Source organism: Peromyscus californicus, unplaced genomic scaffold (genome assembly GCF_007827085.1).
Source record: "Peromyscus californicus insignis strain IS unplaced genomic scaffold, ASM782708v3 Scaffold_4__1_contigs__length_199733344, whole genome shotgun sequence".
NCBI classification, from domain to species: Eukaryota; Metazoa; Chordata; class Mammalia; order Rodentia; family Cricetidae; genus Peromyscus; species Peromyscus californicus.
Window position 1 is genome coordinate 191,818,103 of NW_026294562.1, and position 24,245 is coordinate 191,842,347.

At 43.5% G+C, this 24,245-nt stretch overlaps 1 protein-coding gene across 1 annotated transcript; it reads left to right on the forward strand.

The window, feature by feature from the left end:
• Positions 1–21,672: 21,672 nt before the first annotated feature.
• LOC128094278 (neuropilin and tolloid-like protein 2) lies at positions 21,673–23,888 on the forward strand. Its single transcript, XM_052712521.1, is given in 2 exon segments — positions 21,673–22,399; positions 22,402–23,888. Coding segments are annotated over 2 exon segments (1,353 nt in total). The 5' UTR covers positions 21,673–21,732; the 3' UTR covers positions 23,088–23,888.
• The last annotated feature ends 357 nt before the right edge of the window (positions 23,889–24,245 follow it).

A 24,245-nucleotide genomic window follows, 5' to 3' on the forward strand; every position in this document is an offset into this window, starting at 1 on the left:
TTCCAAATGGTGGAGGTGGTGATTGCTACTCTAGGGACTTTTCTTCCAGTTGGTGGTAGTGGTGCTTGTGCCTCTAGGGGTTGCTGATTTTGTGGGGGATGCGTGCCAGGGCAAGAATGGGTTCTGGTCATCTGTGCAGCAGAGTGGGTGTTCTGGTTAGAGGTCCAATGGATGGTGGTGGATGTGTAGCGGCCTGCTCACAGAACTCTTACCTCCTGGCTGGCTGCTGTGGCTGAGATGGGAGCGGGAGGGCATGAGATGTGCCCTGGGGCTTAGGGTTTAGGGATTTTGGCAGTTTACCTGGGAGACCAGTCACTCACATCCTCTTCTAATTTGTGCAGATCGTGCTTGTGCCTCTAGGGATTGCAGATGTTGTGGGGGATGGTTAGCCAGGGGGAGGAGGATGGCTTCTGTAGGTTTGGGCATCGCAGTAAGGAAGTCTTGTAGTTTCCAGGGTCCAGTCTGTGGTGGTGGTGCAGCAGCTTGCCTGCAGTGCTCTTACTCTCACAGTTTGCTGTGGATATGTCACCATTGTTGTTAAGTTGCTGATCTTAGGAACTGGGGCTTTTCCTGATTTTTTTTTCATCTTCTTCCCAGAAGATGTTCCCAGAATATTCTCTTAACATAATCTCACATTAAATTTATGTATTCTTGTTTCAAACAGTACTCTTTTCTATTTTGAATACCAAAAATTTTTGAAATGTCAGTTAATTCTTCTTTGCCAATTTCCATATTCTACCACTAACTTTTCCTAGAGAGTGGCATTTAGATTCTGTAAGTACTTATCCTAAAATGCTTGTTGGTTATTAATCACCTAAAGGTCAACTGAAGATCATTCACTATATGTACTTTTTCAAGTTCCACAGATATGGCTATAATCATTAAAATTTATTATGTAAAATACTGCCAGTAATTTTCCATATCAGTTTGCCTTGATTCCCCTGCAGGCTTTACAGCAGGCAGGGAAAAAATGATCCATGAAGAGACATGAATGTTATATTGTAACTGATGCTGCTCCAGGACTTCCAGAGTCTGGCCCACATCATTTTGCTTTCGTCATACTTAAGCACAGCACATGTTTTGAAAAAGATTTCAGATAACAATTAACAACTCAACCCCAAATGTTATTCTGACTGGCCCTTTGGAAACCGGCCCCTTCGGGCCACCTTGCATCTTGATGTGAAGTCCTTATTTTAAGGAACAATCCCTCCCCTTCCTGTCTTCTCTTGGGCTCTCTCTCCATTCCCACGAGATATGTACACCTCTGCTTTTCCCTCCCTTCTCTTTCTTCCTGTCTTCCATTTTCCTATATTTCTCTTCATCTCTCTATTAACAATAAACTCTCTCCAGGTGGATGCAGTGCCTGAGTTTGAGCGACTGTTCCACGTGCCCCTATTAGCCACTGCGTCTGCCTTCCATGTTTCACTGCATGTGTGGAACACCTTTGGCCATGACAGCAGAGGAGTGTGCTGATTAAATCGCAGCCACGGTTACATTTTTAGAGCTTTATTGGGAGAGGGAGGGGAGAGAGAGAGGGGGGAGGGGAGGTGACAGGAGGAAGGAGCAGAAAGGGGAGAGACAGAGAGCACACAGAGGGCCCACCCACTTTTTAGGCTGGGATGCATGAGAATTTATTTGTTTTGAAATTAGGGACAAGGCAAAGATGAGGGCCCTGTCTGTATGTACGTGAGAAACACAGGCAGTGGATCTGGAGTGAAGCATTGAGCTCTTATTTTAGGTGGAAATCTTTTTTCATTAAGTAACTCTGAAAGTGCAATTAAATCTTTCCAGAGGTGGTAAGGCTGTCCTCTGTACCCGACAATAAAGGAGAGGTGGCATCCCAAAACTCCCAGGACTGAGTCAGTGGCTCTGGTGTCCAGAAGGAAAGAAATGGATCGCTTCCCTGCTGTGTTCTGGGTTCCCTGTCATGTCTGTAGCCAAGCCTAGGTCTGTTGGAGGTCTTAGCTTGATGTACCCATGCATCTTGGTGCCTGGGGGCAGTCAGCTGACTCGTCTTTCTAGGCGACACTTTTAACAAGGCTGTTGATGGCCTGGAAGGGCATTCGCTAGCCTGTGGCCTTTTCCTCACTTAAAACAGGGACCCAACAGCTTTTGGGAGTCAGCAGGTGCCAGCACTTGGCAATTTTGTTTTCGGACTTTTATCTCTTCCCTGGCACACCTTAAATGCCGCAGATGACTCTTTTGCCTGTGGGGTCAGGAGCCTTGCTCTCCAGATGCTTAAGTTTTAGTCAGGGAGGTCTGGGGAACAAGAGACGGATTTTACTCCATGTCCTGAATTTTTTTTTCTTTTTTCCTCATGATTGATGGCTTAAGGACAGCTTTTGGAAGATCTGTCAGTAGGGTATAAGCTGATTTTTTTTTTTTGGCTTAAGAGCCGTCCTGATTATTGTAAACTTATTTGTATGGATCTTAGCTGCTTCCAGACTTGTCTGTGTTTCTCAAGGCAGTTTGAGAATGAGTAGGTGGAGTTAAGGTGTGTTAGGGTGAGTCATAGAAGCCACCTAAGCCCGCCCATTTGAGCCTGCCCACTGCTGGCAGATGTCAGACAGAAAAGGTTGCATGTGGCAGACGCAGAAGTGGGGAAGGAGAAGAGTTTTAGAACTTTAGCAGAAAGAGTGGAGATAAAGTAACTCTTATTTGCCTGTTCACTGGCAGAAGCTCCCACAACTCTGTTATGTGGCCAGGTTTATGCTGTTATGAGGCCAGGTTTACTCTGTTATGAGACCAGGTTTACTGGTGCCCGTCCCTATCCACCAATGTATCCGCCAATGTATCCACCCCTTTGTCCCATGGCTGTAGCTGAGAAAAAAAATTAAAATAACAAACCTGGATCAGACTACAATCTTGGGCGTCCCCAAAGAGTGGAGAGAGATCCATGAATCAGCTCGTTTGCCATCCTCTTCATCAAGGGATTCGAAGAGCTACGGCTGCACTGCAGTTGGTCCACCTGGTAGACCCAAGACAGCATTTACTTTCTCGTCAGAAACGAAAATGTGCCGTTGCCAGTACAGCCCGAGGACAACCCCCTGGTGTCCCTCGCAAAGAATATAGCTCCAACTACAGCTGCGAGAACAGCGCACTTACTGTGGCGAAGAATCATGGCGGTAGCGGTGTGGGGGTCCAGCAGAGGCAGCAAGGGACTCGGTCTCAAATACAAATGGCGCCCAACGTGTTGGCAAGAGTTTCCACCTAAAACCTGAGTAAAAAGATTCTAAAACGGAGCTAAAAATAGTTCCTAGTTGTCTCTTTCAAGTTAGCGGCAGCTTGCGTGTTTGAGGTACTATGGTAGGTTCCTGACGTGTGCACTTGACCTGCAGTATGGCGGGAATGAGGCCTCTGCAAGTGGCACATTAAGCTGTGTGGTGGATTTAGCCTTTGTTAGTACAAAACAAACAGAGGTTTCTGGGCTTCATGCTGCTTTGATAGAAACATAGACCCACTATTTCTGAGAGTTGATGACTCCAAGAGCTTGCAGAAAATGTACCACTGCCATGTTGGGAAGCTGAGGTGGGCAGAGCCAGGAGCCATAGCACCGTTTCAGTCTTGGGGTGGTGCAGTTTAAAGCAATAGGCTCAAGGTAATATAAAAAATAAGCCACATAAAGATGGCTGCCACACAGAGAATCTGGATTATGTTCTTTTTGATATTCGTAACTGAAGAAAAACATTTGATTGCAAAGGCTGTTGAGTTATGCCAAAATGTATATTTTAAAGGTACCTTGACTTCAAAATTTGGATGTATGGATATGTTGCTTTGGAAAGGAGGCTCTGCTTTTGTTTCCACAGAAAGCCAGAGGCTATGGATTTGTTCCAGATTAAGATACATCAGGTTTGACCAGCCAAGACCCCCTGAAAGATCTCCAATGACACCATGGCCCAGATAATCCAACATCCATTTCAGATTCAAGGCAACTGGCTCACACAATACACCCTCACGGACTACTCCATAATCCTAAAATTTTCTTTGTGTCCCAATAAGATACAGTGCCCCCCTCCAGCATGAAGTAGTAAGAGAAGCTACGCCCAAATTCCCAAATATACCAAGCTGGCTTTGGAGATGTGTAAAAGTTAAAACCTTCCTTTAAAAAAAAAATAGAAAAGGGGAAGTGCTGTGGGATGGGCTGTAAATTAAATTGCTCTGATTGGTCAATAAATAAAACACTGATTGGCCAGTGGCCAGGCAGGAAGTAAGCAGGACAAGGAGAGAGGAGAATTCTGGGAAGTGGAAGACTGAGTGAGGGAGACACTGCCAGCCGCCACCATGACAAGCAGCATGTGAAGATGCCGGTAAGCCACGAGCCACATGGCAAGGTATAGATTTATAGAGATGGATTAGTTTAAGATATAAGAAGAGTTAGCAAGAAGCCTGGCATGGCCATACAGTTTGTAAGCAATATAAGTCTCTGTGTTTACTTGGTTGGGTCTGAGCGGCTATGGGACTGGCGGGTGAAAGAGATTTGTCCTGACTGTGGGCCAGGACAAATACTCTTCAAGAATAACTGTTTCAGCTGCTGTTCCATTGCACATCAGAAGCAATCGCCCCACTGCCTGTTCAGCTGCCTTCGAAGAAAAGGGCATTGTACCTTTTCCAGATTGTGAAGGCCACTTCAGGGATGGTGCCATATTGTCCTGGCCTCAGAAGATGCCTTTTGATAAAGCCATAACCACACTTGTTTTGGCAAGAATCAGTAGTCCTTTGTTTCATGTCCTGTCTGTCCATTTTGTCAGGAGTTGATTTGAGGATACTTCGTTGTCCAGTGGCTAACTTTTGCCACAGTGAAAGTTAACTCCATATGCAGTTTCTTCAATGCCCATATTTTCTCTGAAGTAGATTGGTACTGCCAGGAGCTGACATGTCTCATAGTCATAACAAAAAAGAAAAATTTTCTAAGTTATTAAAACATTTTAAATGCCATATTCTGTAGATCTCTGAAGGGTCTGAAGATGACCTGTCTAAAATATATCTGCTCAATTTTTAAAACATATCTAATATGACTACAAGTTCTATTGTAATGTCTAACTGCTAACTTTCATTTCTTTCTTTCTTAATAGTTGGTAATAATAACATTCAAGGATCAGAAAATTGCATTACATTGTTAAATAAACAGTATAAGTACAATTAGAAATATACATATAGCATTTTCTAACAATATCAATTTCTATATATATAATTGTATACAATATAAAACAATCCAATCCAATGTAAAGTATTTAAAACTAGTAATTGTCTTTTTCTTTTCTTTTCTTTTTTTCCTTTTTTTTTTTAAAACAAGAACCTTAAATCTAATCTCCTGCCGGGCGGTGGTGGCACATGCCTTTAATCCCAGCACTCGGGAGGCAGAGCCAGGCGGATCTCTGTGAGTTCGAGGCCAGCCTGGGCTACCAAGTGAGTTCCAGGAGAGGCGCAAAGCTACACAGAGAAACCCTGTCTTGAAAAACCAAAAAAAAAATAAAAAATAAAAAATCTAATCTCCTTTGCTTAGCCTTTTTCCTAAGCCTTGACAACAGCTTGTAACCAACCCCCCTAAACAATGAAAATCACTGGATGGGAGAAGAGGCGGTGGTGGTCACAACAGGTCCTCGGTGCTCGGTGGTATATCCGAGTCTGAACGGCACCAATGTTGGTTATGCCACGGAGCTGCCCCTCTCTCCCTTCCTTCCTTCCTTCCTTCCTTCCTTCCTTCCTTCCTTCCTTCCTTCATTCCTTTCTTTCAAGTTTATTCATTTATTATGTATACAGTGTTCTGCCTGCAAGTATCCCTGCAGGCCAGAAGAGGGCGCCAGATCTCATGACAGAGGGTTGTGAGCCACCATGTGGTTGCTGGGACTTGAACTCAGGATTTCTGGAAGAGCAGCCAGTGCTCTTACCCGCTGAGCCACCTCTCCAGCCCCAGTTTTCTTTTTTCTTGTTTGGTTGTTCAAAAAGCTGCACACTGTCTTGCCTGGTGGCTGCAGTGAGTTGGATTCACACTGAGACCGTCTCTGTGTGTTTGTCCTCTTGCATTTTTCCCGGTGTTATTGTTTCGGACCTTCAATGTGGACAGTGACTGTTCAGAGAGATCCTAGTGTACATTAGATAAATATTTTCTTCATGACTGAACATGTGGATCATGTGCTATTTATATTTATGGTATGTCAAAGCTTTTGTGTAGTGTCACTTTTTTGTATTTATTTCTTGATTATCATATTTGCTTTGCAGTTTTTTTTGCTTCTTGTTAAAATCTGAGTATTTATTATGCAATGAAATGTTTGCTAATAAATATTTCCATTCTGTAGACTTTTTCTTTATACTTTCAGTTATTACCATTTTTTATACAGTTTTTTCAATTGCACACAGTCAGATTTTACCAGTTCATTGCTTTTTACCTATTTTCATTCTTTTATATGTGCATATTTAAACTTTCCCTACAACACTGGTTGACCAGACTTTCTATTGTGTAAGTTTATGGCGTTTTGGTGAAATTCATTTGGTCATAGCAGGTTGGATTGGTTCTGGATCTGCTGCTCTTACTGCTTTAGGTGTCTACTCTTCTACCACTGCCATGGTGCTGTTGTTCCTGTAGATCTGCAGTGTCTTCTGAAATCACAGCTGGGATGACTCAAGCTTTGCTCCGTGTGTCTGGGCTTGTTCTGCACTTTGAGAGTCTTTTTTGTAATTTTTAAGTAACATATATTTGTACTAGTTTCTTTACTGGACCGGTGAAGTAAATCATGGGTACCTTGATTGTTATGGACTCTTGAGTTTATCATACACATCTTTTAATACTGTCACTTTCACAATAGTGTATTCTATTCCATGTGCATGCCTGTTTTTCTCATCTTCCAGTGTCATCCTCAATTCCTGTAGTGAACTCAAGTTTCTATTTTATAAGTCTTGTGCTTGGTTAGGTTTTTTTCTTTTTTTATTGTTATTGTTCAATTTAATTAATAGATACAAAAACAGATAGTATCCAACAAAAATTCTACCTCCAAATAGACATTAATATCTCCTCTTATGTTCTATTTGTTTAAATTTTGTGATTAATAAGTATTTCTATTTAATGATTTCATAGGTTTATTCGCTCACCATTACCCCTTTTTAACGTCTGTCCTATCCCTGGGTACACATGTTTTCTTCTCTGTTTTTTTCCTCATATTTCACATATGATTTGGGCAGATTTGGGCCAGGTATCCAGGCCATAATGTGTCCATAATTCCAACTGGCATGTCATATAGTTAGAGTGTTTTTCACATGTCACCTCCCCATCCTCCAGCTCTTAAAATCTTTTACCTCCTTTTACCTCTTCTTCTGTAATGTTCTCTGCAGTTTAGATGTGAGAATATAGAATTCATGTTATAGCCTGTGCAGTAAGCAGTCATTTTTTCTCAGTATTTGATGAGTTATAAATTTCTGAAATAAATGTTGTCCATTGAAAACAAAGCTTCTTAGACCCAGGCTGAAAATAACACCAGGCTATGGTGTGAACAGAACGAGTAAAAGGCAGATTGAATATTTGTACATGTAGCAGAATATCAGTAGTGGATTCCCTCCTAGGGCCTGTGACCTTCACCATCACCGGCCTTTGCTAAGCTTCCCAGTACCATCCATGAATCCAGAAGGTGTTCTGTTACCCACAAAATAGTCTTGCCACTATTACACCAATGGAAATTCTTTGCCTGGTAGGTTGGTATTATAGCACAAGATCCAAATCTGGTTATGGCCATTGATATCTCTGCCCCCTGTCCCAGCCTACATAGCAATTTTTGACACTGTAAATGGTACCACTGTGGAGGCTCAGATATTTTCAGACAGTGTAAGTAGTCTGCTGACTTCTCAGCATCCTCTTGTTGGTATGTAAAAAAAGTGATGTTGTATGTGGACTATACAGCTTATGAAAAAGTCTATCAGATGTTAGCTTTCTCATGAGTATTTCTACTTTTAAATTGTAGAATTCTGTTTCTTATCTAAGAGGTCCCCTTTCTTTATTACTGTACTATAATACCATCTTTAAAATTTTCTCTGTCCTTGAACTCTGTGTACCCACTGATGCAATGTTTTGGGTGTGGAAGTCACCCTTCTCTGTCCTGATTAAGGCAAAATGATTCCAGCTGTCCTTCTGTATTGTTAGGTTTAGTATTATGTCTGATTGTCTTTATTATGCTTAAACATATTCCTTTTTTGTCATATTCTTCAGAGCTTTGATAATGAGCAGATATGATACTTTGCCACAGGCCTTTCTTGGATCTAATGACATGGTCATCTTTCTTCTCTCACTGAGTCTACATATTTGGTGTCTAACATTGATTAATTTATGTGTTGGAACAGTGTTGCATTCTTGGCATTAAATCACCTCTCATTCTATTTTCATGTAATTTAGACACAATCTCTATGCCTTTGTTGATCCTGGAATCTGGTCTGTGGTTTTTCTTTGAATATGCTTGTTTGGGCTCATCTGCTTTGGGTATTTGGCCTCAGCTGCTTTGGGTGTTGAGGTAAAGCTAGCTTTTTATGTTGAATTTCTACCATTCCTTTTCTTTGTGTTTTGTGCAATATTATCCTTGAGATATTATTATGAGGTTTTTGTAAAGAAAAGGAGAATTCTCTTCTGAATCTGTCCTGTACTCAGACACTGTTAAGGAGACTTCTTGCCTCAGTCTCAGCACTGTTTAATGCCTTTCTAGCTTTATACTTTAGCAGGTTGAGTTTTTCAGTCATTTTTAAGCGCTTGCCCATTTTTTCTTTAATTCAATTTTTTTGCGTATGACTTTCTACAATACTCCATAAGGTAAGTCTGATGTAATTGGGATACACTGCAATGTTTGTTTTTCAACCCTAGTTCTATTACTTGGGGATTCATTCTTTTATTTTGGATTTGGTGAAAAGCGCTTCATCCGTCCTTTTGTCAATTCACAGAAACAAGTTTGTTTCCTTGACTCATTGTATTGTGTCTAGTCTCTACTTCATTAATATCTTCGCAACTTTTTAAATATCTTTCCATATCCTATTTCAGATTGACTTTTACAACCAGCACCTATTGCTGCCAAAACTTCTCAGTGTGTCATTGTCACCCCACTTCTGTGTCACTACTTTTCATGTGTGACACTCTGATACTCTAAGAAAGTATCCTCAGGACTGCATGAATTCTGTCTCACTCTTCATTGATTGAAGACTCCACAATACCTAATTTTGGAACAGTAAACCAAGTGCTGAAGAGGTCGCTTGGCAGTTAAGAGTACTTGTTGTTCTTGCATTTTCCAGGATCAATTCCCTGTACATGCATGGTGACTTAAGAGCCTTCTGTAACTCAGGTTCCAAATTATCTGTTGTCCTTGTATGACCCCTGCAGCCAAACACCCATGCACATAAAATACATAAATCTAAAGAAAAAGAAATAATAGATGATGTAGAGGTCTTTTATAAGGAGTCAAGATAGCAGGACAGGAAAGAACATGGAGGTGTCACTGTTAGTGTGAGAGTAAGTGTGGAGCCTTAATATGTGATTTGAAATGGCCAAACTGAAACAATTAATGAATGTCAAGTCGGCAATACGTATTGGTTTTTATTGTGTTGGGAATTTCATTCATATATATATATCATGTCTTTGTTCAAACTCAACCCATCTTCCTCAGCTCCAATTAGGCACTCCCGTGATACTTCTGCCACACCCGCGACGGTGTCGCCCGTGTGACAAATGTGGATCTGGTGGTCTCACGAGGAAGGGGGGCATGTGTCTCTTGAGGCTAGGCCCCCGGCGGTCCCCTGACAATCAGCCTGAGCAATGGTTCCTGGATACATTGTTCCCTAAAGATCAGCCTTCCATGGATGGTTGTCAAGACTCCTGCTTCTTTCTTCTTTTCTGACAATAACAACCTCCCTGTGCCTGGACTCCTGCAGATGCTCGCTTGACGTACCTGATAACTCCTCAACTGTTACACTGGCACTGCCCCCAGTGAATCAAGCCCTTGGGCAGATAGCACAAAAAACCCCTACTTCAGTGGGGGCACTCATGGATGGATTAGAACAGAAAGAGCTAATGATTCAGGTTCTGACAGATTCTAAGGAAGAAAATGTAAAAGTAAAAAGATTGTTAGGTAACCCTCACTCAGCTCATGCAAACTCACAAGAAAGAGAACTTAGGAAACTGGCAACTCCCATAAGAATGGTTGGAAAGTACATTCAATACCGTATTAATGGGAAATAGTGGACACCCCCTCGTTGGAATCCCAGAAGTAGAAATTACTCAGATCCACCCCCTTTTACAGGGGCTTATGACTATGAAGGGAATCGGTTGGGTAAATCATGGGGAAAAAAGAATGTTGTGGAATCAGTTGCCTTTTATGGAAAGGCTGGTTAGAAGCAGAAAGGTATGGTGTACATATGATAGGCAGACAAGGTCAGCTATATTAAGGGGTATAGCACCTGTGCTAAAGAGGTGGGCTAAGGCTCTTGGCAAGGACTTTGTAACTGTCTTTAATAAATTACTAGAAATGGATTGCCAGTTATTGAGTGTGTAATCTGGCTCTTAGGGTTCAGGCCACAGCATGTCTCTGTCTGAAAGGATTAATCATTCTGAAAACCACATTGTGTGACCACAAAAGATTGCATCTATTGCTTTCCTTTTGCCCCTGGGCTTAGTTCCTTGTTAAGATTGTATAAAATCTCAGCCTGATGGTTAGTAAAATTACAGCAGTTTCACAGCATACTCTGGTGTCTGTGTCTGTCTGTCATCACCTAATCCCAATTATCCTGAGCACCTTCATCCTGTTCTCCCTCGGTCTGGTGGCCCTACTGAGACCCAGTCTGTGGCATACTTCCTCAGCTCCAATTAGGCACTCCCATGATATTTCCATGATCTCCATTTTCACATTTCTTTTAAATTACTGTGTCTACTTCTTCCTAGTCTCATGTGCATGAGCCATATCTTTGAAGAAAACTGACTCTGCCTCTTCCAAGGCTGAGAGTTGCCTATAATATCTCAGGGAGTGGTGCAGTGATCCTGGGATCTGAGCTGGGTTAATCTTGTACAGGGTTTTTGCATGCAGGCACAGCTTCCCTGGAAGGACTACTGCAGTGACATTCATGTGACAGATATGGAAACCAGATGCCTGTGCTCTAATTTCATCAGAGCCCTGAGTGCCATGGTGACAGGAACAAACAGTTCATATCAGAGCAGCATGAGTCCATGTTTCAGCCTGGGAGAGTCTTTCAACAAGGCAGTGATGGGAACCATGGTAAGCATCCAGGAAGTCCTGGAACTTCCCTGCTCAAAGGAGCTGCAGGGCTTCGAAACCAGCAGGAACAGAACCAAGGGTGTGATTAGTTCTCTGGAGTTGCTCATGAAATCACAGAGTCTGAAGTTCTGCTGTGGATATGTTAACTCTGTTGGAAAGCATTAGATGATGTGAAATGGGACTTATCCTGATGTTTTCCTTCATGTTATGATCTTCAGGATATTTACAGAAGCATGACCTGGTAAAGGATTTGAATTTCCTGTTGTCTGCAAACCTGGTTGTTTTGGCCATCATGGAAATTATAAAGCTCCTTGAATTCAAATTCATCCATTCTTTCTAAATCCCCTCTTACCAGTTGTCTCTTCAGTTGAATGGCCTTTCAGAATGGCAATTTGGCATCCCCAGAGAGCTTTTTAGGTATTAATGACATAAGGAGCCACTGCAGATTTTATTGAATCAGGAAGTATATTTTAGCAAGCTTTAAAAGCTGTAGTTGTAAATATTAACATTTAGTAAGCAAACTTTTTTCTCCTACCAATATCTATCTGGGACTTACACACAATTAGAATGTAAATACAGCATTCAGAAACATGTTTTCATATGATTCGTTCTTACTACTACACTTTAGGGTCTGGAAAAGCGGACTATGTATGCATGCTAGGAGAGGATACCAAGCCATACTTTTTATGGTGGTAAGATAAAGTATAGATTAGGAGAAAATTAGAAAGCATTGGTCAAATATTTCTTATCTCCCAGCCATAAAAATTTGACTGTGTCTTATTTCTGCTTTTTCCAAGAAAAAACATTTTCCCATAGCACATGAACACATTTGATTGTTGTTGTTTGGGTTTTGGCTTGGTTTTGTTGAGTACAACTTTTTTTTATGCAAGGCTGACCCACACAGGATTAGCCAGTGTGTATATAAAGTGTGAGTCCCAAGCTCCCTTGTTCAGTGTTTTATATCCTTCTGTCTCCCTGCATTCCTCCAAACCTCCTCTACATTCCTACAATCCAGATTGACACCAGTTCTGACTGGCTATCCTGAGTTTGTCTAAAACAGTTTGCTGAATTATCTCATATGCAGAAAATTTCCCCTAATGAACAAAATATACCAGAAATCACTTACAGTCCTGAGACTAAAGGAGAGGATAGTAGTTACAGAAAAGACATAGAAGTCCACAGTAAGGATGCTAATCAGCCTGTTGCTGACCATTCCTTTAGCTCTCCTGGGCCCATGCTACATCAATTGACAGATATCCTGTGCCAGGCAGCTTGGTGGTGTGGCACTGAATGTTACATGTGGGTAAGGCCATTAATGACTTTTCTCCCCCACTACTTTATATAGTGCCTTTTGTCTGTAGGAATGCCACCATCAGGGCATCTGTGATATTTGCATTATCTATTTTCTTTGCCATTGTGGCTATTACAAAGTTCTTGGAGTTTGCCTTCATACATGGGTTCTAATTACATTGTTCAACTATTTGCATTTTTTTTTTTTTGGTTTTTCGAGACAGGGTTTCTCTGTGTAGCTTTGCGCCTTTCCTGGACCTCACTTGGTAGTCCAGGCTGGCCTCGAATTCACAGAGATCCGCCTGGCTCTGCCTCCCGAGTGCTGGGATTAAAGGCGTGCGCCACCACCGCCCGGCCAACTATTTGCATTTTTAAGAGAATGGCCTTTGTGCCTGAGGCTTCCAGAGAGCTTGCAGTTACCTTCTTATTGTTCTGTGTTCCCATCCCTCATTATCCACATTTTTATCCCATTAGTCCCCTTGTATTTCATGTATGTTTTGAGGCAGGTTTCAGGTGAGTAGAAAGGCTGTCATGTATTCATAATTTCAACTACCATTGTATATGACAATACGGATATATTGACATGGTTGTGTGACTTCTCTCACTGATTTTACATAATTTGTGCCTTGAATTGATAGTTTTGTGGGCATTAGGGCAGTCCTACATATCTGGCATGAAATCATTTTGAATTGTGTTTCAACATCCATCAGAAAGGACCATTTTGTCGATGTCCATCATTGCAATTGATCTGTGATTTTTTTCACCTGCAAATATTTTTTCACCTGCAAATATTTTCATGGACCTGGCACCATGCTGGAATAAATAGATATATATTAGGGGCAGAAAATACAGCTAAGGAGTTTAGGGTGAAAATTTTTTCGTTAGGTATATATTTGAAACTTTTAGGCCCATAGTCCTGGTAGTTGATGGAGGGGAGTCGCAATGCCAGGGAAAGTGGCAACTTAGGCTGTTGATCGACAGGAGTTGTTATCTGTAGTCCAATTGACCCATGAGAGGTAGATTCAAGTCAGTTTCATGCAGCTTACAAGAATTTTTTTGAGTTTACAGAAAGATACGTTTTAGTCATGTTAGCATCCCCACCATTTGTAATCTGTACTGAAATCCACATGTTTGAAAAGGCAGTGGACTCAGAAGTTTTAGACATTTGACTTAGGGTTTCAATTGCTGTGAAAAGACACCATGACCATGGTAGCTTTTATAAAGGAAAACATTTAATTGATTGGCTTATAGTTTCAAAAGTTTAGTCCATAATCATTATGGCAGGAAACATTGTGGCATGCAAGCAGGCATGGTGCTGGAGAAGGAGCTGAGAGTTCTGCATCCTGATCCCCAGGCATCAAGAAGTGAACTCTCTCACTGAACATACTTTGAGCATTGGAGACCTCAAAATCTACCTCCACAGTGACACACTTCCTAATAGTGCCACTCCGTTTGGGCACCATCATCTTTCAAGCCACCACATCATTGTTTGTAATCTGTGCTGAAATCCACGTTATAGAAAAGGCTGGACACTCACACCTTTTTGCCATAGGAGAAGTTTGTGAAACTTGGTGTTGAAAGCATGCGCACCCTTTAAGGTGAACTCAGAGGGGATAGAAAGGGAAAAGCTGGCTTGATCTTGATTTTCAGCATGAATACAGACTGTGAAAGAGGGGCTTCTTCCCTCCATCCAGAAGGCTGGATGTACATAGATTAGGCAGACACTTTTAGTACAATGAGAAACACTTTTATGTCTACAATACAAATAAAGGAAATTTAGATTCGAGCTTGGGTTTTACCAGAGCTAGATTAATGGCTTATCAGAATTCCACTGATTAATGTTAGAGCTCTGAATCTTTGAAGTCTTAATATAACAGTAGCATAGTGAGGGAAAAAGTTTGAAAACATTTTTCATTTATGTATTTTTTTATATCTTCAGTCACTTTATTTTCACCAGTTAAGCATTCATCCTCAAAATTAATAACTTACATGTACATTCCTTAGGTTATAACTTGCATTTATATACCTAAAAATACCTTTTTAGACCCTGAAACATTTTATTGGATCCTCAAAGGTTAAGCTTTAAAGTTTACATCTTTTTTTTTTCTGTCTAGTCATTCATCAGGAGACAGAGGTGGTTGATTATTGAGGGCTGTCATTGTACAGTGAGTGCTTTTAAATAAAGAAATAATTAAAAGTTACATTAAAATTTGATTTGTGACTTTATCTCTTTTCTGAGTCCAGTAGTAAAGTAAACTGTGTCTAGACTTAGTAGTACCTCAGGGAAAGTGAGGACTATGTCCTGAGTTTTATGCATGGAAACAGAGAGGGCAGCTGAAGCCTTGTTTGCTGCTGTTAAGCTGGCAACGTTATCACTAGTCTAGTCATCAGCAGTATCAGAGACCTGAGAAAGATGAATTCTCCTGATTAAACCTAAGTGTGGATGAAGTATCTCCTGATTCTGTAAAAAATTACAGAGACTTGCTGGCTTCCTGGACAATCACTCTGGGTTCTACTGTGGTTGTTAGCAGTAGAAGTTCCAGGACAGCAAGCAGTCTTTGGCTGTCAGGCTCAGAAGATGCAACAGACTTTCCTGTGGAGTGAGAACTTGGGGTAGGAACAACCTATCTTGTCTAGGAAAAGTGGAACAATTAACTCCCCAGTCTCCTGCTTCTCCATAGTCTGGACAGGGTCATTGCAGCAGTCAAGGTGAAGGGCAGTTATTTGCCCAGTGACCAGCTTTGCCACATTTAAAGCAAGCTTCAGTGGGATGTTCTTTTGTAAAAGCCATCTTCTTTAAACGAGATTAATGTGAGGGACAAGGACAGAACCTCTAGCTAATGGAAAAATACAGACCTTTAGAAGAGCTTAATGGAAAAACACAGGCCCTCAATAAAACAGGGAACTAGAGCATCTTGCGGTCAGGTTGCCTAGCAACAGGGCATTGAGTCAGAACCCTTGGCCTTTTCACCCTGCCAATATCCTGCACAAACATCCTGCAGCTGTGTTAGCTTGCTTCACACAGATAACGGCTTCAAGCTTCCCCCACCCTGCAAGAGCTATATAAACCCTCTTGGAGAAAAATAAAGTTTCACCTTGATCAGAATCCTGTCTTGGTGTCTTCCTTTGTGTCTCCTGTCCTTATCATTCCATCTTTAGGGTGGTTAAGTTTCCATTGAAGCCCTGCTGGCCAGGGCAATTGGCACCCAACATGGGGCTCAAAAGCACCTCTTGAGGATCTGGAACGTCGTCTCCTGGAGGAAAGACCAAGACCTTGGTGAAATTGTTGGATCCCCCTGAAATCTCCTGGTTCAGGACAGTGATCCTGGAGGAGAGTGAAATCAATGCAGGTAAGAAAGTGACGAGCCATGGGGCAGGCAACTTCGTCACAAGATTTATTCATTTCTGGCCTAAAGGAGGCCCTCAAGACATGAGGAACTAGGGTAAAGAAAAAAGACCTTAAAGCCTTTTTTGATTATATCACAGACATGTGTCCTTGGTTCCCCCAAGAGGGAACCATAGATGAAAAAAGATAGGCATGGCTCGGGGACTGTTTAGATGATTACTACAGGGATTTTGGACCAGAAAAGGTCCCCATCACCACATTCTCTTACTGGAACCTTATTAATGACATTCTTAGGGTTCATAAACATTCCCCTGACATAAAAGAGATTATTAATACAGGGGAAAAAATCTTAAAAGAAGCCTTCTGCCTCCCTCTACCTGCCCTAAGACCCCCTGAGTGCTTTCTCATCTGCCTTCAGTCCATCCCTCGGATCACGACCTGTGTTCTATGGAAGAGGGGATGCTCATGACTTCTAAACCTAGGAATCCTCAGGAGTCTGTCCCTCCCCATCTTTATCCCTCTCTTAACAATCTTACCTCCAACTCCCCTCTAGACCCTGCCGAGGAGGCTTCCCTAGAGGAAGAGGCAGCCTGTTACCACAATCCAGACTGGCCCCTCTACAAAAATCTCCCCTTAAAACAGGGGTCCTTGGGCCCTTTTAAACCACCTCAAAAATCTCCAGTGGTTCCCTCTTCTGCAATGCCCCCTCCCTATGTTTCTCCATCTTCCCACTTTTGTGGGCCCATCCTTAATGAATTGCCCCCTCCCCCCAGATCTCAGCTCACTGTGATGGGCCCTTCAGGCTCGAAGAGAACATATTGAGCTCTTGAGAGAATTAAAAACTCTTGATAAAGAACTTAAAAACCTCACCCTTGAGGCAGTGGCTCCTGGCCCACAAAAACCAACTCTGAAATCTATTAGACCTAAGCTTAAGTCTCAGCCTGTCCTGGCATTTCCAGTTACCCAGAGCCAGACCTCTGGGGACTCATCTGAGGTGGCTGCCCAGAGCAGCCCCTAGAGGATATTGAGGACCAAAATGAGGAGGGAGAAGAGGAGGAGGAGGAACCATCATCAGAGGAACCCTGCCAGGACAAACTTACCAAAAATTAAATTTCCATCTTATTGAAAAACTTAAATGTGCCTGTGCTCAATGTGGCCCCATGGCTCCTTTTACATTGGCCTTGGTAGAAAACCAAAGTAAACATTGGCTGACACCCAATGATTGGTACTTTCTTGCCCATGTGGCACTTTCTGGGGGTGACTTTGTCCTCTGGAAAACAGAATTTACAGAAAATTGTCAAGAAATTGCTTTAAAAAATACCGAACAGTCACCCTCAAAAACCTGGACGCTAAAGAAACTTCTTGGCAACCCCCCTATGACACAAATGAGGTACAGGCAAAGTACCCCCCCTTCCCCTGACCCAGATTCAAAATGCTGGGGGCTGAGCATGGAAGCACCTCCCCCCAAAGGGGTCAGCTACCACCTCGTTGGCAAAGATCCGCTAGGGCCCTGATGAGCCTTTTAGCGATTTTGTCTCTCGTTTAAATGATGCCACCAAGAGACTGCTCGGGCTGGGTGAAAACGAAAGTACCTTCGTAAAACACTTAGCTTTTGAAAATGCAAACCCTGACTGCCAAGAAGTCCCCCACCCTCATAAAAACAGGGCAGATCCTGTCTGAATATGTCAGACTCTGTTCAGGCGTTGGTGCTGCCCACACCATGGGGCTAGGAATCGGTGCCGCCCTAAGGGCTTCACAGCAGTCTGGAACCTGTACCTGCTATTCCTGTAAACAACTGGGACATTTTGCTGGGGAGTGCCCTCTTAAAGGTAGCAACTTTACACCCTTGGCTCAGTCTGCCCAGGAGACTACTTCCGCGAGACCCCCACCTCCTACCCCATGTCCCTGCTGCAACAAGGGCCATCACTGGGCCAAAGAATGCAGATCAAAAACTAACTATCTTGGTCAACCCCTCCCTCCATTGGTGCCAGGAAACTCCCTAAGGGGCCAGCCCCTGGCCCCGATATCTACCCAAGTGCACCCTGGGGCCTTGAGGTCTGCACTCCCCCTAGCTCCCCAACCACCCCAAACCCCCTCACCCCGGTTCCCTTCTCCTCCCTCTGAAAAGCAACTCCAGGCAGTGCTGGACTGGACCTGTGTGCTGCCTCTGAAACAATATTAGATTCTCTTAGAGGGGTTCGGGTCATCCCTACAGGGGTGACGGGACCCTTACCTCCTAATGTCTGTGCACTTGTCCTTGGCTGTGCTTCTGCGGCCCTCAAAGTAGTCCAAGTCTACCCTGGCATAGTAGACAATGATTTCACAGGGAGATTAAGGTTTTGGCTTCTGCTGTAAATGGCACAGTCACAATTCCTCAGGGCATGTGCTTAGCACAGCTCATTCCCCTGCCTTTACCTGTCTGTGATAATCCCTCTATCAAAAACACCCCTCGAGGGTCAGCCAGCTTGGGGTCTTTGGATGCCTACTGGGTCCAGCCTGTCACTCAAGAATGCCCTACCCTCACATTTACTATAGAGGCAAAAATTTCCAGGGTATTCTGGATATGGGGGCAGATGCCACAGTCATATCTCAGTCCCACTGGCCATCCACTTGGCCACTGGTTCCATCCCTCACCGATTTAAAGGGAATCGGTCAGTCTAATAATCCCTTAATTAGTTCAAAAATGCTCTCCTGGAGGGACGAGGAGGGGAATCGTGACTGTCATTCTCTTTGTGTTTCTGGACCTGCCTGTTAATCTTTGGGGTCAGGACATAATTTCACAAATGCAGGTAATCTTGTATAGCCCAAATTCCACAGTCACACAACAAATGCTACATATGAATTATGTCCCTGGCATAGGCCTGGGCAAGGCAGCACAGGGGAAAACTCAACCAATTCAGCCCATCCCTAAGGATGATAGACATGGACTGGGATATTCGAGTTTTTAGTAGAGGCCACTGATCCTCCTGTACCCCATGCAGACAAGATTACCTGGACAACCCAGACCCCTGTCTGGGTGGATCAGTGGCCCCTTACTCAAGAAAAGTTACAGGCCGCCACTATGCTTATATAAGAGCAGCTTATGGCTGGCCACATTGAACCCTCCAACTCTCCTTGGAATACACCTATATTTGTTATCAAAAAGAAGTCAGGAAAATGGAGACTCCTTCAGGACTTAAGGGTGGTAAACAAGGTGATGAGACCTATGGGGGCCCTCCAGCCCAGACTGCCCTCGCCTGTTGCCATTCCCACTAATTTTCACAAGATGGTCATTGACCTTAAAGATTGCTTCTTTACCATTCCCTTGATAGGGCCTATTTTGCATTTAGTCACCCCCATCCTAATTTCCAAGGACCCATGCTTCGCTATCAATGGAAGGTATTACCCCAGGGCATGGCCAACAGCCCCACTCTCTGCCAGAAATTCGTGGCTCAGGCTGTGGATCCTGTCAGACTTAATTGGCCCCAGATATATATCTTACATTACATGGATGACTTTCTCCTCACTGCACCTGACGCCATCTCCCTTGAGCGATATTTTTCAGAACTCAGTAGAGCCCTTAATGGATTGGGACTATAGATCGCTCCAGATAAGGTCCAAACCCAGGACCATTTCAATTACCTGGGGTTGGAACTCCATTCAAACCGGGTCCTCGTTCCTCACATCCAGTTACACACCGACCATCTCCATACCCTAAATGATTTCCAACAATTACTTGGCCATATCCAATGGCTTAGGCCTTACCTTAAACTTCCTACAGATTCTCTCCTTCTCTTCTATGAGATCCTCTGGGGTGACCCTGATGCCACATCACCCCGTGTGCTTTCCCCTGCAGCCAATGAGGCTTTGATTCAGGTAGTCATTGCCATTAACCAACAGTCTTGCTTTCAGATTTCCTATGCCATACCTCTATATTTTATAGTTCTGCCCACACCACATACCCCCACAGGAGTCTTTTAGCAACATGCTCAAGAACCAAAAATTAAAGGAAAGATACTCCTCTGGGTCTACATGCCTGCTGCCCTTTTGAGAGTCATTTCTGTCTACCCCAAACAGGTGACCTCACTCATTATGAAAGGACGGTAGACCTCTTGCCAATATTTTGGCAAGGACCCTGATATCATACTTACACCCTATTCCAGGGATCAAACCCAGTTTTTGTTCCAAACCTTAGATAACTGGGGGGTTGCCTTGGCAGGGTTTATGGGGACACTGGATAATCACCTCCCAGATGACCCCTTGCTCCATTTTGCCCGACTACATTCCTTCATCTTTCCAAAGTTACAAAAACCAGTCCCATTTCTCATGTGCTTACAGTCTTCACCGATGGCTCCACCATTGGCGTTGCGGACTTTGTGGCCCAAGGTCATCCTACCTCCTTCCTAACGCCTTTTCGGTCAGCACAAATAGTTGAACTTTCAGCCATTTTAAAGGTTCTTCAGACCTATCCTGACCGACCTATTAACATTTATACAGATAGTACCTATATTGCCTTTTCTGTTCCCCTATTAGAAACCTCCCCAGCCATAAAACCCACCTCCAATGCCACCCCACTTTTTTCCCAGATTCAGCAGCTTGTCCTGACTTACCAATACCCATTTTTTATAGGCCATATTAGAGCTCATAGTGATCTTCCTGGACCGTTAGCTGATGGTGATGCACAGGCTGATGCCGCCACCAGGCTAACCTTCCCTGTCCTAATTGGCTCTGTTCTACAAGCCCAAAATGCTCATAAGACCCACCATTTAAACTCACAGACCCTCTGCCTCCTTTTCAAGATTTCTAGACAACAGGCCCTAGAAATTGTCAAACAGTGCCCTTCTTGTGTTGTTTCTCACCCCGTCCCACATTTGGGAGTTAATCCTCGGGGCCTCCTTCCTAACCAAATCTGTCAGATGGATGTTACTCATTGTCCAGGTTTTGGCAAACAAAAATTTATTCATGTCTCTATAGATACCTTTAGCGGCTTTGTTTTCGCCTCTCTCCACACTGGAGAAGCCATAAAGGATGTTCTTTCTCATCTGATTCTTGGCTTTTCTACCTTAGGAAAACCAGCTAAGATAAAGACAAATAATGGCCCCACTTACACCAGTGAAGATTTTAAGAAAATTTGCGATAGTCTACAAATCTTTCATACCACAGGGATACCTTACAACCCCCAAGGACAGGGCATGATAGAACAAGCCCATCAGACCTTAAAGACCTGGCTGGCTCATCTCAAATCTGCTGACCTTCGCTTCACCTCCCCTCGAGATCGATTGAGCCATGCCCTGTTCATTCTCAAATTCCTCACCCTAGATGCTGCAGGTCTTTCTGATGCAGATAGACACTGGCATCCTTCTCCAGACTCTGCCTGGCCACTGGCAATGTGTCGAGATCCCCTCATGGGATGTTGGAAGGGCCCCAACCCGGTCCTTATATGGGGGCGAGGTTCGGCCTGCATTCTTGACCAGATACACTCTGCTCCCAGATGGTTACCAGAATGCCTGGTTAGAGCTGTAAATATACCTGATCTGCCCAGGAGATATAGCCCCTCTCCTGAGGAAACTACTTCTGTTTCAAATGCTGTCCCTCCGGCAAACCATGATGATGATGGTGATCCTGATCCTAAGGCTCCTGATTCTTTCCTTCTCAGATCCAGCCCTCCAGGCTGTTGTCCTCGCCCACAACAACCCCCACCAGCCCCTTAACCATACTTGGCAGGTCATTACAGGTAGAGGACATGTCATTTGGAGCATCTCAAGGACAACCACCGATTCCTGGTGGCCTGACCTATTCCCAGATCTCTGTAAGTTAGCACTGTGAGATGCGGTACCATGGGGAGTTGAGGATAGATTGTCCCCTCACAAGGCCCCTGAGGAAGCCATGGACAGGCGGCACATCGCCCCTGGGTGCTCTCATTGCCTTCTGCACTCTCAGCTAGCCACGCTGTCTTGGGCACTCTCGGAGCACGAAGAACATGGCCCTGGAGCAGCTCTGCGTGGTCCTCAAAGTGTTGCTAATAACAGTACTTGTAGTGGAAGAGATGTCGGGGCCCAAAAGACCCAAGATGGACAAAATATTGGGATCAAGCACATTCCTGCAACCCAGTGTGGCATTTGGGTTCGAACCAGCAATGGAGGTCATTTTGCTTCACCAAATTATCCTGACTCATATTCACCAAACAAGGAATGTATCTATATTTTGGAAGCTGCTCCTCATCAACGAATAGAGCTGATCTTTGACAAACACTATTATATAGAGCCATCGTTTGACTGTCGGTTTGATCACTTGGAAGTTCGAGATGGACCATTTGGCTTCTCTCCTCTTATAGACCGTTACTGTGGCATGAAAAGCCCTACATTAATTAGGTCAACCAGAAGATTCATGTGGATTAAATTTAGAACTGATGAAGAACTTAAAGGACTAGGATTTCGAGCAAAATACTCATTCATCCCAGATCCAAACTTTACTTACCTTGGAGATGGCCAGTTTGAGCTCTCAGGAGCTGATGGAATAATATGTTCTGGCCAGATAGAACAAGAAAAAAAAAGCCTGGTCAAGCAGTTGATTGCATATGGACAGTTAAAGCTCCCCCCAAAGCCAAGATTTATTTGAGGTTCTTAGATTACCAAATGGAACACTCAAATGAATGCGAGAGAAATTTTGTGGCAGTCTATGATGGAAGCAGTGCCATTGAAAATCTAAAGGCCAAGTTTTGCAGCACTGTGGCTAATAATGTAATGCTGAAAACAGGAGTGGGGGTGATACAGATGTGGGCAGATGAAGGCAGTCGGCTCAGCAGGTTTAGGATGCTCTTCACTTCCTTTGTGGAGCCTCCCTGTACAAGCAGCACTTTCTTTTGTCATAGCAAGATGTGCATCAACAATTCTTTGGTCTGTAATGGTGTTCAAAACTGTGCATACCCTTGGGAAGAGAATCACTGTAGAGAGAAGAAGAATGATGGACTATTTGAACAGATCACTAAAACTCATGGGACAATTATTGGCATTACATCAGGGATTGTCTTGGTTCTTCTTATTATTTCTATTTCAGTACAAGTGAAACAGCCCTGGAAAAAGGTTATGGCTTGCAAAACTGCATTTAATAAAACTGGGTTTCAAAGAAAAAAAAGAGAGAGAAAGGGAACAAGAGCTTGGGTGGTTCCACAATTGGTTTTCTGCCTCCCCTTGGCTAACGACCCTCCTAGGACCTGTTGTAGGCCTGATCCTGATCCTTGACTTTGGGCCATGGGCACTTTGCCAGCTCACTCGGTTCATCCAAAGCCAAATAATAGACCTGCGAGTCAGGCAGATCCAGGTTCATTACCACCATCTTGAAATGCAGGATACTGGGGTTGAAATTTCTTCCCCTGACAAGAGATGCCCCACATAGACCCCTTCACTTGGGGAAGGCTGAACCTGTGTGTGGGAAAAAGGCTCACTCAAGGCATGATTGGAGTGCAGCTGGGACTGCACAGGCTGGGGACCATGGTACCCCAAAATCCCGAGAGCCTGGATTATATGCCCTGTTGCATAGTGGTTGTGCAGTAGCAGACTTGCGCTTACCCATTTCCGCTCCCTCAAAAAAAACTGCAAGGTCCACTGATTCCCACACTATGGGGATGCCCGTGGTGCTTGAGTCTGGAGAGACATTTCCTCTCAGACCCCTTTTTTCACAACCTTTAGAGGGGCAGGGCCTCTGTAATCCTCCATGCAAAGCCGCTTTCAGAACCCTCCTTTTAGACCATTTGAACCTGGTTTATGTTGGCCCTTAGATTTATTACTAAGAAGGGGGAGATGTCAGGGACAAGGACAGAACCTCTAGCTGATGGAAAAATACAGACTTTTAGAAGAGCTTAATGGAAAAATACAGGCCCTCAATAAAACAGGGAACTAGAACATCTTGCAGTCAGGTTGCCTAGTGACAGGGCATTGAGTCAGAACCCTTGGCCTTTTCACCCTGCCAATATCCTGCACAAACATCTGCAGCTGTGTTAGCTTGCTTCACGCAGATAATGGCTTCCTGCTTCCCCCACCCTGCAATAAACCCTCTTGGAGAAAAATAAAGTTTCACCTTGATCAGAATCCTGTCTTGGTGTCTTCCTTTGTGTCTCCTGTCCTTATCATTCTGTCCTTAGGGTGGTCGAGTCCCCATTGAAGCCCTGCTGGCTGGGGCAGATTAAGGGTGCTATCAGGAGTTGTCATGTCTCTCTATCATGAAAGGCTTTTTATTAAACATTTAAAATGACATATTCTGCAGATCTCTGAAGGGTTTTAGGACCATGATCTATTAGGTGTGTCTCAACAGACAAACTTCGGTTCTAGTTACTTATTTTAAGTTTAACTCTAAAAACATACACAGGACCCTAGATGAAGCTTGTTCCTGTAATAAATTGT